Raw genomic sequence first — 12,500 nt, 5'->3', positions numbered from 1 at the left:
AACCACACTATGCTTAGCTGTCAATCAAAGACCGCTGGTACGACCTGCTAAAATGGATGTGACTTCATTTACCATATGCCAACACAAAACTACATGTTTGCGACGCAAAATACATTCCGCCAGCTCATCGTGGGGCTTTTCCATGAGACGACAACGAGGCGCTCGAAAGCAGCCACAGCAGCAAAAAGCCCCGGTCAAGTCAGATTTTTTTATTTAAAAAAAAAAATACATAAAAAAAAAAATCTTCTGGCAATGTCTGCGTGACGTGCGCACACTCAAAGCTGACAATGAGGCGTTCTAAGGCGGCCACAAAAGGAAAATGTAATTTAGGGGTGTAGACAGAGTGAGCCAGCGAGCTAACAGCCTAGCCTATCTCAATTATGTCGGATAACCGCTGACACAAACAAGGGTGAATGGCGGAGGATGGTGGACGACTCATGCTCGGATTAGGGTGGGTCACAGTGCCCCGTTTTAATCTCTATTTCCACTCTTATTGATCACACAATCAGGTGATTCATTGGTTACCCAACCCTGTAATAAAATGTACTCTGACACAAACATCCAAATGCTTCGTGTTGATTTTACATTCGAGGATGACTGATGGAATGTGTGTGTGTGTGTGTGTGTGTGTCAAATGAGGAAACAAAGCAAAGCATGTGTGTGTGTGTGTGTGTGTGTGTCAAATGAGGAAGGAAACAAAGCAAAGCAAAGCAAAGCAAAGAAAAAAAAAAAAGGTCCCAAGATGTAAAAACCACACAAATGAGGTTTACCCTGGGAGGGTCTGATGTGTCACTTATTGGCAATGTGATGTGTTTACAAGCTAACTGTTGCGCGCGTGTGTGTGCTGTAATAGGGCTTGAGGAAGTGTGTTTGAACATGTGCTTGGGCGTTGCCCCTTTTCCCCCCCTGATCATAAAAGGCCGTTGGCAGTCTTTCTCGTTGCCAAGTGGTAATCTCTGGTCTTGGGCATGGTATGGCCAGGAGCCTCCTTCCGTGCAGAAATTTAGCAAAACTAGACCCAAAAAAAGTCTAAATCGAATTTATCGACGACTTTCATATACATATATTTCATTTGCTGTCTCCCACGCCGCTCACCAGGCCAGGCCCCGTCTTTTAAAGCCACACACATTCAAAGTCACACATCTGGAGTGGATCAACAATAACCTCACCTCACAAGCACATTTAGTTAGATAAGGGGGGAACCACCCCCGAATAATCACGTCTAAAATGCACTTTGCCACCATCTTACCTTTCTTCACCTTCTTCTGTAGTTTGACTGTATCGGACGACTTTTTCTTGATATCTGCTCGCGCCTTTTTGTACTCTTGAGGTGAAGAAAAAAAAAAGTTATGTGAAGGAGGGTGTTGCAGAGTGGTGTGGGCACATCTTAGGTGTCCAGCTGGCAAACCTTTGGCGTGATCTTTATCCAACTGACTGGCTGCTTTTCTCCACTCCTCCATCTTCAACTCTAACGGTGTAATGAGACTTTCCGAGAGCGCTCTGGGAAGGGGAAAAAATGTCTTCATAAGTCGCCTTTTGGGAGACGTTCACGTGCTAGGCGGCAGTCTTGCTTTTGTGTCCGTCTTTCCAAACACTTGAGCTTCTTCACAGCGCAATGCCATGCATTTTTCACTTTGTCGGGAGCCACGCCGGGGGACTAATTGACGGCAATAACCGAAGATAGCTGAAATATGTGACGTCGGGAGTGAATGTTTACGCCGTGTGAAGCGATCTGCAATATTTGCCACAAATGTTTGTTTGCGGAAACATTTGTTAGCCAACTCCGTTTCGACATTAATTGCTCCGCTTTTTCGCCGTGCCAAAGCAGAGATTTGAGGCTTGCTCTTGAGACACTCTTAAGTTGAAGTGCTACTGCACTTGAAAGCTGGCCCGAGCTCACACTGCACAGCAGGCCATCCTCTAATTGAAGCGACGCTCTCTTACGACAACAAATACAAGCCGCCTTTTGATATGAGCAAACGTCAGCTCGCAGCAAATGGCCGTCTGGCGCTCCCACTCTCAGATAAAAAGATGTCATGAGACCCACTTTCCCCCTCGGGTACATAAATACATCCCATGACACCTGCGACTGTGTGTGTGTGTGTGTGTGTGTGTGTGTGTGTGTGTGTGTGTGTGTGTGTGTGTGTGTGTGTGTTTCTTACGTCGTGAAAAGTTTGAGTTTAGACTCAATGCTGCGGTGTCTCATACACATCCTGGTTAGCGCTGAGCCAATCTCCTTGGTAGCTCCTGAAAAAACAAATGTCACATAATTATTTTACATTCCTTGTAGAGAACCGGTGTTTCATGTGTGTGTTGAGAAAAAAAAAATGGAGATCGCACTAAACTTTCCCATATAATCACCAAATGTGGCTCATTGATTGTTAAATCGCGCCCCAAGTGAAGGGCAGCCATTCACTTTTCAGGGTAACAACGGAGGAGTAGAACGGCGTCTTTGCGGGATGAACGCAAGTTATTTATGGGGAACATACAGCATCGTGGCACGTCATCTTTGATGAAGTCCCAACGAAACGGCACCGCAACGTTAGAGCGAATGGGCTGGTTTGGATCATGAAAGAACACGGAAAAAGAAGTTGCTGACTCATGGATGGAAATTATGTAAAATGTCGATGGCGAGCGGTGGGGGTGAGAAAACACCAATGAAAGAGGCGCAGCTTAGGCAAACGAGAGCATTCATGCAAAGGCACCAGGAAAAAAAAGAGGAAGTGATGTAAGCCAACGCAACTTCCTGCATTTGTCATTCATAATCTTTCTGGGCTCGCGCGCAAACCATACACAACGCCTGGGCAAAGGACACGGCGAGGCGTGTTTGGTTTAGTTGCCTTGGCCTCCTTGTGGCACTCGAGCCATCAAAGGGTCTGCTGCCGTTTGACTCCCGCCTGGTACACAGAACACATTTTCCGCTCCAGGCGATTCAAATCAGGACAGCGGTTATTCACGGGACAGCACGATAGAGCGCTGTAAAAGGCGGCGTTTTCTCAGCCGGTTTCCCGCATCTTGCGCTTCTCAATAAACAGTACAAAAAGCGACTGGGGAGCTGTACTCGTGCCCCTGTGTGATGTCACGTCAGTATGTGCTCGTACGTTATTTTGGCTAGCATACTAGCTAACAATATTGATGAGCCCCATGTGATGGTGGTTAGTTTGTGCTGAATAATCAACTCAACTCCTGATTACAGCCATTTATGTACCATGGGCTCATGATTGTGTACCTGTTAGATGCAAGGCGTTGACGCTTTGCTGATTATACCTCGTAAGTGTTGACCAGAATAAATAAATCAAAGGTTATGATTACATTTTCAAGAGCATTGCCATGATTTTGTGGCATCTATGGGCAATTACAAACATTTCTTGGGGGGGGGGGGGCATCAGATGTTTGCAGATTTGGGCAATATGCGGCAGAGCTCATCCTTATGACCTGCATCGAGTGATGATTTGCTGAATCTGGTCGAAGGTGGCCCCGTGGCTGTGTAAAAGGGGACACACCATTGCTACAGTAGCCCATTCAGGAAATAAAAATGGTTCTTCTGTGGGATTTCCTGATACTGGAGGATTTCATTTTTGCCGCTTAAAGACATCGACGCAAGCCTCCCCCTTCGCCCAGCATCACAACGGAACAGCCCGTCTGTTCATCACGCTCCGCGATGGACAAACACTGGGCTGCTGAATGGAACTGCATGGAGAAGTGAAAGGAAAATAAGCTGCGCTCGTCATTTACAATTTCCCTCCTGAGAGGGAAAGACAGAGGACAAACTGTTCAGCGGCCTCACCGACGCCACATTTTTCCGGCCTCGCTCTCCCGCCGCTCATAACGCGACTCATTCAACGGCAGCTTGTCCAGGTGTGTGCGTTGTGAAAACCGCGTCGCCGTGGCAATGTGCCCCATATCGTGGCGCAACTCGCCGAGCACTCACAGTAACGGTCCGAGTTGGAAAGAGCGACAGAAACGGAACGCAACACCTCATCAATCGTCCTGTCTGCTTGCATTGATCCGCTTATTGATTGACTGACCAGCCTGTCAGGATGAGGTAACCGCCGTCCTTCAGTCACTGACCTTAGGAAACTTTCATAATGGCCCGTCAGCACCTTGTGTGTGTTTACTGTTTGCTTTGGAAGAAGAAAAAGAAAAAAAAAGCCCCATGATGCCGAAGACGTGAACTGGTCCTGCGCTGCCATGGTGATGAGTCACGCGGAGCACCACGGAAGGGAAAGAGGAAAGACTTTTTTTTTTCCCCATCAGCTGATGATGACAATAATTCTGATATGATGAAATGTAGAGCTTTTGGTTTTGCAATCCGGTGCTTTTTGTTGTTTGCCAGCTTCCCAAACCAATTAATTTTGTCTTGACAAACCCTTCAACGCACAACGCAATCACTTCTTGGGGACCGATTCCGAGACCATCCGAATATGCTGTTTTCAACCAGATTCCGGATTCAAGTTCAATGTTGGGGTTGGAGGTTGATTTGACGGGAATTCCGATTTGACAACCAAATTAGATCATGCATGGTTTCAATATCGACACTGTAGTGTTGTTGAAACAAATTGTCGCTGTCAGACATGCGACCATGGCGCAATCCAGCTCCTTAAGTTGGTGTGTGAAACCGTTGCTGGGGTTTTGTGTAAGAAGCAAAAACCAGCTGATCATATGCTACAACTCTGAAGCCGGCAATTTTGTCCAAATTCCGAGAACACTTCTGATATCTGTCTGATATCATACACACGCAAGCAGCCCAGAGACACACGCGACATCATCCAGCGTCAACGAGACACGGCGACGCCTCGCGGCTTCTATTTGTGGCCACAGATCGATTGTGGGTCAATCAATGACCTGACACATTGGGACACTGGCTCACACTTTGTCCGCTTAGAGAAGCCATGTAACCTTGTTAGAACAATGAATATAGGCAATTCGAAATATTTTTAGAATTGCCTATATTCATTGTTAGTGGTGGTGGTGGTGGTGGTGGGGGCTCCTCACAGGAAAGTCTGTAATAGTTGTCAGAAAGTGTTAACTTGTGTTTTTTTCCTCAGTCAGCTGTTGCGCTGCTATTGAACAAACGTACTCGGACAAAGCAGCTGACGAGCTAAAGTAGTGGCCCGGAGAGAATGAAGGAGGAGGAGGCAGCTGTCTAAACACACACACGCACACACACACATTCGCACACACACGCACACGCACACACACACACACAGACGCGTGGGGGAATGTGCTCGGTCAACATGTACACACGCGTGAAGGCCCCCATTATCCCAGCTAACGCTTAGCTAACAGCTAACAGATGGCGGCGGTTCTATTTGCGAGCGGAGCTAAAGCAGATCAGTCGCCGGGCGGCGATTCCCACCATTGGATTGCCATCGCCGCCATATCAAAGAGTTGGACGGTTGCAACAACACGGACGCAAGGTTAAGGACATGCTATTTATTTGACCCGGCAGCCATGTTTACTAGTCTTGAAGGTTTGCTCAATCCACATTTCTGGGGTGGAAATGAATACCCGTGTGTGTAATTCCAAAGGTACTATGAAGGTATATCTACCCTGTCGCTAAGTTTGAGATCATGGATTCTCTCCCATCCTGAATTCTGGCTGGGTTGGCAGCGAGAAAAACCTTTTAAATTCAATGAAATGGTTCACATGTAATCTAGTGGACAAAGTTTTACCATTTGTCCAAGAAAATAGACACCAAAAGAAGTTTGCGAGTGAATCAGCAAAACAAAGCAACTATTTTCACAAAGTATATCAGCGTCTGGCTCGATTGATCCATCTGCTGATGGTATGAGCATGTGTTCAAGACATGTCTTCGGAGAAGGTCTTTGGACTGGCGCGTGTTGAGTAATGTGACCCGTAAAACTGACTAAAATCAGTGTTTAAAAAAAAAGACTCCTTTGTTGTTTGCTCATAATGATTTCGAGTGATGACGAGCCCTTAAACCCCCCAAGCAAAGACATTATGCTGCCATCAACAAACATTTTCAAAAAACACAATTTCTGTTTTTGCCTTTTGTTCACATCTTGTCTGTGAAATTCAGGTTTGTAAACCGCTGTAATGACTTAACAAATCCCTAGGGAAGGTGGCGGTGTATTGCTTTGGATTTGAGACCAGCACAGCTTTTGAGGGGAAGAACAAAAAAGTGGGGGTCAATCTCAGCGTGTCAAGTCAATTATGAGGGACAGAAATCCCAACCCAATGAAAGTTGGACACGTTTGAGGCACCTAACACTTGAACAGCGTATGTACCGGACACGTATGGTACTAAAACAGTATTTGTCACAATATGTAACAAAAGTCCGAGTACAAAGTAAATGTTTTTTTTTTTGTTTTGTTTTATAGTTTGAACATTTACAGAGATGTCCACTTGTATGTCTTTCTGTCACTCTTCCAGTCTCTCTGTTGCACTCTTAAGCTTAGTGTCTACTTCCTGTTTGAAGGCGCACAATGGCGAGGCACTGTTGATCAACTGTTAGGTGTGGTCAGGATCTCGACATCAGACACGAAGACAATGTACAGTATAGGACGCGTGTCTGGCAAACAAGTGTTTACTCTTTTTTTTTTTTTTTGTTTTTTTAAACAAACATTCGGGCATGACAGAGCAAGCCTGCTGGTGCTTCTGTTGCCGCTGCTTCCTTGGATGGGAGCAGCCATAATTCGCTCCCCTGGCACTCCCGCTCCCACATGCTGGATTTCATTTGAATACCAACCGGTCTTACATAATCACAGCAACCGTCTTAAGACTCCAGCTCGGGGCTCCCCGTGCGCAGCGGAAAAAATAAAAACAGAAGGGCTTTGGGGTTGCTCAAGTGTTTGTTTTTACCTCTGGATCCCATCGCCATGTCGGCGACCTTCTGAAAAGCATCCAGGAAGGCGCCCGTCACCAGGATGGTGGTCCTGAATAGTGGGACAGACACACACGGGTAACATGTAATATCTAAATACAAAAGTGACAGCGATTCGGTGCATGATTGACAATCGACTTCAGATCTGTGGAACCTCTAAGATGGAACCGAAATAGAATGCCATACATTGCGTCCATCCATCCATCCATCCATCCATTTTCAGATCCGCTTTATCATCACAAGGGTCGCTGGGGGTGCTGAAGCCTATCCCAGCCGTCTTTGGGCTGTAGGCGGAGGGACACCCTGAACTGGTTGCCATCCACGCTCACACTCACACCTGGGGACAATTTAGAGTGTTCAATCAGCCTGCAATGCATGTTTTTGGAATGTGGGAGGAAACCGGAGTACCCGGAGAAAACTCCACACAGGAAGGCCGCAGCCGGGATCGAACCTGCGACCTCTGCACTGTGAGGTCGACGCGCTAACCACTGGACCACCGGGCCACTCACATTCATTTCAAATTTTTGAGACTCTAATTGTAAGAAGCAATTAACTGCAGTTGTAACCAGTCGTCATTTAGGACACAAAGGTTTCATTTCATTGTCACAAAAGGGTAAAAAAGTTAAACGGTATAAAATAAAAAAAAAAAATTCAAAAAAAAGAGAAGAATGGCTATTTAATGGGTGTTTACTTAAAGTGTAAAAGATATCATGTCAAAAATAATTTGGGCGCAGTCAGGGAACAAAATACTTCTCTTTTATATAAATAGGAAGAAATGTAATGGGGGGGGGGAAGCAAATAGCTAACCATACATTTTTCAGGAAATGAAAGCTTCTCAAATAAACAACAGGATTTCAACAGGTAATTTGCGGTTCCCCATTTGCAACAAAACCTCATGTCGCTTGGGGTATGTCGAGGGTTTAAAATAATCTCTATTCACCGTGGGTCTTGAGCCTTAACTCCAATTAGTGGGGGGTTGACTGTACAATAAAATAACTATCTATTCACCTACACCAGAGAAAATATTTTCTTTTTCAGAAAACGAGGTTGTAAAGTCGCTCTTTTCATAGTGGCGTGATGTTCACAACAAGGGGCGCCATTTCAAACGAGTTACCAGAAGTTGAACTGCACTGTGTTTGTTCACAGACTAATGTGCGCCTCGGGGAATGAAGCATCGACCGGAACGTTCCCTAGTATTCACCACTTTGCGCACATCCGTAACATTGACTCCATACGCAGCTCAGCTCCGTCGCAGTCAACACGGCGGCAAACAAAAGAAACACAAAAGTGACTCGAACGAGGACGCCAACGTCAGCCACCCTCCAACATGAGCCCGACTCGCTCGCTCTGTGAATCAGTGAGAGGACGCCTGACTGCTAAAAACCACATGAGAGACCCTCAAAGGCCAGTTCGCCACTGCAACGGGAAACCCTCTGAAGCCACATCATTATTATCAATGGACCTATTGTCTGGCGAGCATTTGTGTGTGTCTGTGTGTGTGTGTGTGTTTGCGCATTCTATTACCAGGCTAGACTATGAATGCTACGTTAGCACTGCATGAGCACACAAATGGCCATTACTCTTGTAAACTGAACCGAGAAGATCAGATGACACTGTGTGTGTGTGTGTGTGTGTGTGTGTGTGTGTGTGTGTGTGTGTGTGTGCGTGCGTGCGTGCGTTCAGCTTTTATGTAAAGTCGAGTGAAGTTGCAAAATGGATACCTAAATTGCTGCCTTATTCACTGCAGTGGAAAATGTTTGGGATGCGCCCTATCAATACTGCAACATTAAATGGTAAACAAGAAAATATGGCGGCGGTTAGCGCGGCGGTCTCACAGTTCCGAGTATGGATCTCGGCCCCGAGCGTTTGAAAAACATGCACGTCAGCTTCATTGGATGAATGGATGCGAACACTATTCATTTATTACAAGTTGTTCATCTATCTATGCCAGCAACGTGTAGAGAGAGACGGAACGGTGAAATGATCTTCCACCGGGCGACAGAAAGGGCGGCCCGGTGGTCGACTGGTCGGCCTCACAGTGCAGAGGTCCAGCGTTCGATTTTGGGTCGAGGGCTTCCTGTGTGGAGTTTGCATTCTCTCCTCGTGCCTGCGCGGGTTTTCTTTTGAGTACTCCGGTTTCTTCCCACATCCCAAAAACATGCATGTTAGGTTGGCTGAATGCTATAATTGTCTCGAGGTGTGATTGTTGAATGTGAGCGATTGTTTGTCTATTGTGTGACCCGCGACGGGCTGGCAGCCAGTTCGGGTGTAGCCCGCCTATTGCCCTAAAACGGCTAGGATAGACTCAAGCACGCCCGCGATCCTGAGGATAAAGCGGTTCAGATTATGGATGGTTTCATTCACACAAAATGTCATTTTTGCTTGTGGATCTCCCATGTGACTTTTCTAATATAAAATATTGGGGATGCACCAATACAGATACCGGGACCAGTTTAGGGTCAGACGTACTCATTAAAATGCTCCGATACTACAAGACCCCATACCACTTCACCAGCATGACATATATATTTGGAGGCAGGATGTCTGGCATGGCACGGCATTATCAAGTATTAGTCCTCAGTATTGGCGAGTGCTCAAATGTATCTTCTTGTACTCAGTCTGTGAAGAGGTGGGTAGTGGGTGTTAAATGTGGTAATGACACATGCCTATAAAATGCGCCCTAATGGATCACGTTCAACTACAGTGGTTCCACTATGAGGTCGATATTTCTCAAAATTGCGGGCGCGCTGCCGCAAGTCTTACCTGAGCTGCGACTGAAGTTTGACTCCTTTCGTGACAAAGTCCTCCCACGTGGGATAACTGGCCTGCAGAAAAACAAACAGCGGGGTTTACACTCATCTCCGCGAGCAACAAGTTCATTTCAAACCAAATAATACCAACCAACAGCATTAGAAAAAACACGTAAACTGACAGGTGTAGGAACTGTTATCTGGCCAATAATTAATTAATTCCACAATCACGATACTGCTGGAAGGAAAAAAAAAACATCAAGTAATATTGCATGACTTCTTAGTGCTTTGGAAAGAAGCGAGTTTTTCCAGCAAAAAGCTGCAAAGGGGTTCCAAAGAGGAAAAAACAGGCAACTTGGTGAATAGTGAGCCACGACTATGTGCTTGATTAATTTATTGGAGAACGTGGGAGGCATGTGGAGAGGCGTTTGTAATCATAGCGCTTACGGGTCACACTGATGCGAATCAGATGCTATTATGCTTGTGAAGGAGCCACGCATATGACCGTGGTGGTGGGTAATTAAAAAACACACACACACACACACACACACACACACACACACACACACACACACACACACACACACACACACAAATGGAACATTTCATGTGGGGCGGTTGAGCGTGAGAACAGTGGCGCTTTTCAGGGCATTACAAATGGAGCCAGAGAGGATTGATCCACTCAACGGGCATGGAGCCGAAACTTTCATCATCAGGCAATCTGGAGTTTTGATGACTAATCAACAATGGAACAGTGCCGCTGTTGACAAAGAAAAAAATAAGAAGAAGAAAATAAATAACAGCTGATCAAGGATAGCTGCTCAACGTATGTAAATCGCAAAAAAAAAAAAATAATAATAATTAAAAAAAAAAATCAACACTCCCTAAAAATTATTTAGAATGGCCTATAATAATAGTTGAACCCATACATATGTCCCCGATTTTGTACCCATTTTGTTTTGGGTAGATTTACGGTTATTAACATCGGCAATTATTTTTTCCCAAGCCTTCGCAAATACAAATTGGGAGTTATTTTGGGTCATGGAAAAGAGAGCAGACAGACAAGGAGAGGGACTTGCGAGGCGTCCTTCAGGGGCCACAACCCGGTTTTGACTGATGATGTCATCCGAGGCTGCTGCGCAGTTCGCAGGGCAGGCGCCGAACTCAGCAGCTGCTCGGCTAGAACTCGACTCTCTGCAACCCGTCTGACCTCTGCCGATGCGGACGCTCGAAGATGCAACGCCTTTAACCCTTTCCCGCTGTGCCCCGAGCCTCTTAGCTGCGTGCCCGCCAAAGCCTTTTTTTTTTTTTTTTTTTTAGCTTGATGGAGGCAAAGCAATGGATAATCGGGTTTCTTCAGCATCATTTCAGTATCAAGCAAAATAATCAATTTTTTGTCATCATCATCATCATCATCATCATCATCTTGCCCAACTTTCACAGAGAGCGCCCATTCTGTGTTTGTGCCCTTTAAAAAAAAAAAAAAAGCCGAGTTTTACGTGCTTATCGAGTTTAAGTCTAAGAGTAGAGAGCCGGCATTTATCCGCCAGTGCCTTTCACACACAATCCCATAAAGTGTGACAATCACGTGTTCGCTTTTGTGCGGCGATCTCCACCGACCTTTAAAAATGCTCATCGGAAAGTGATGAGCGCCGTCAACCAGGCCAAGCGTGAGAAGTGAGACGCGGGTGTTAAACTTGACACCCCAGTCCTGACTTTCCACGACTCCCCTTTCACACAGCCGTCATTGCGCCTTGGCGTTTTCGGCTCTGATGCTTAAACAATCTCTTGAGAAATTGAGAAAATTCCAGTCGACAGCCACACAGGGTATGAAGCAAGCCTATTCATCAGCGGGGCCAAATACTGTGCTTAAGCGGTGATGCGATTTACCAGTAGATGGACGGGAGGGGTGGATCAGCTGATAGTCCAAATGTAATAAAATGCCGGCCATTGATGTCCCTTTTGCCAATTTGGCACGAGCCTTGCTTATTGACGGTGAAGGCTTCTGAAAAGAATCGTTGAATCACATGGGAGTGAATGCCGCTTCCCTCGCTCCTTCTCGCCTAAACTTCACATTCTACCCGAGTTTGTCGTGACCGCCAGGAATGTTAACAGTCCTTCGCCAACAGTGCAGCCGTGGGCAAGGCCTGTGCAGCCCTCACTGTGTGAAAACTCTCTTTTTTTTTTTCCATTATCAAAGCTTTGCTCAAGGACGATGCAGCCCATTCACAAATACTTTGGCAAAAAGGACAAACTGCAAGTCGGTGACGGTCCACTCAACTCCTTTGGTGCCAGATGATTCTACTCCAACTTGTTTGCGATTGACTGCTCGAGGTTAAAATGAGCGCGCGACCCTGGAGAGTTGAAGCAGCGCATCAAAACGGAGGGAGAGTTGCTTCTGAGCGCAGGCTGGCAATAGCGCTGACCTCTCGTATGCGCCAACCTCAAAGAGTACGCGGGCGCTCACGGGCTGAGCTATCAAAGCTTCTGCGTGCGGAGGGGGAATACTCCGAGCTGTTATCCAATCAGCCGAGCCGGTTTACTCTTAACGACTTTAGTCGGCGGTGCGTCGTCACCTGCCGCCGATAATCTGTTTGCTCTCGTGACCGACGACGAAGAGGGAGACTGAAGTGGGCGACATCCAAGAGTGACTGGCTGAAGAAAGATCTCATTAAGTTGTCGGGCAATGGGCGACCTGCTACGCCGCTCGGGATGACTGCAGGCTCTGTGACACTTATTTCCACTGAGCTCCACGGGGCGTTCCAGCTGCTATGAGAAGAGGAACCCGGCACTAAATTTAGAAGAAACCACAGTCTTGTTGTTCCTGACACGGCGTAGGAAAAATTGCGAGGAGTCTTCTGGCATTCTTGGTGAGGGAAGATGTGTGTGTGGGGGGGCGGGGG

The 12,500-nt window shown here is 46.4% G+C and overlaps 1 protein-coding gene and 1 long non-coding RNA gene across 5 annotated transcripts in view; one reads left to right on the top strand and one right to left on the bottom strand.

Annotated features, from left to right (window-relative positions):
• mtss1 (MTSS I-BAR domain containing 1) overlaps positions 1-12,500 on the bottom strand; it is a 40,424-nt gene that overhangs the window by 9,436 nt on the left and 18,488 nt on the right. For all 4 annotated transcript variants that reach the window (XM_019879401.1, XM_019879402.1, XM_019879403.1 and 1 more), the window contains exons 2-6: positions 9,611-9,672; positions 6,826-6,899; positions 2,163-2,247; positions 1,409-1,500; positions 1,250-1,324 (exon numbers count right to left, since the gene is read on the bottom strand). In XM_019879401.1, the coding sequence (XP_019734960.1) occupies positions 1,250-1,324; positions 1,409-1,500; positions 2,163-2,247; positions 6,826-6,899; positions 9,611-9,672 (388 nt within the window). The remainder of the gene's footprint in view (positions 1-1,249; positions 1,325-1,408; positions 1,501-2,162; positions 2,248-6,825; positions 6,900-9,610; positions 9,673-12,500) is intronic.
• LOC109521537 (uncharacterized) lies at positions 4,975-6,576 on the top strand. Its single transcript, XR_002169383.1, has 2 exons — positions 4,975-5,420; positions 6,397-6,576. It is a non-coding gene; the product is annotated as an uncharacterized LOC109521537 (long non-coding RNA).

This window comes from Hippocampus comes, unplaced genomic scaffold (genome assembly GCF_001891065.2).
Source record: "Hippocampus comes isolate QL1 unplaced genomic scaffold, H_comes_QL1_v1.1 scaffold44, whole genome shotgun sequence".
Lineage (NCBI taxonomy): Eukaryota > Metazoa > Chordata > Actinopteri > Syngnathiformes > Syngnathidae > Hippocampus > Hippocampus comes.
The sequence above is the reverse complement of the archived record's forward strand: the minus strand, read 5'-3'. Positions and strand labels throughout refer to the sequence as shown.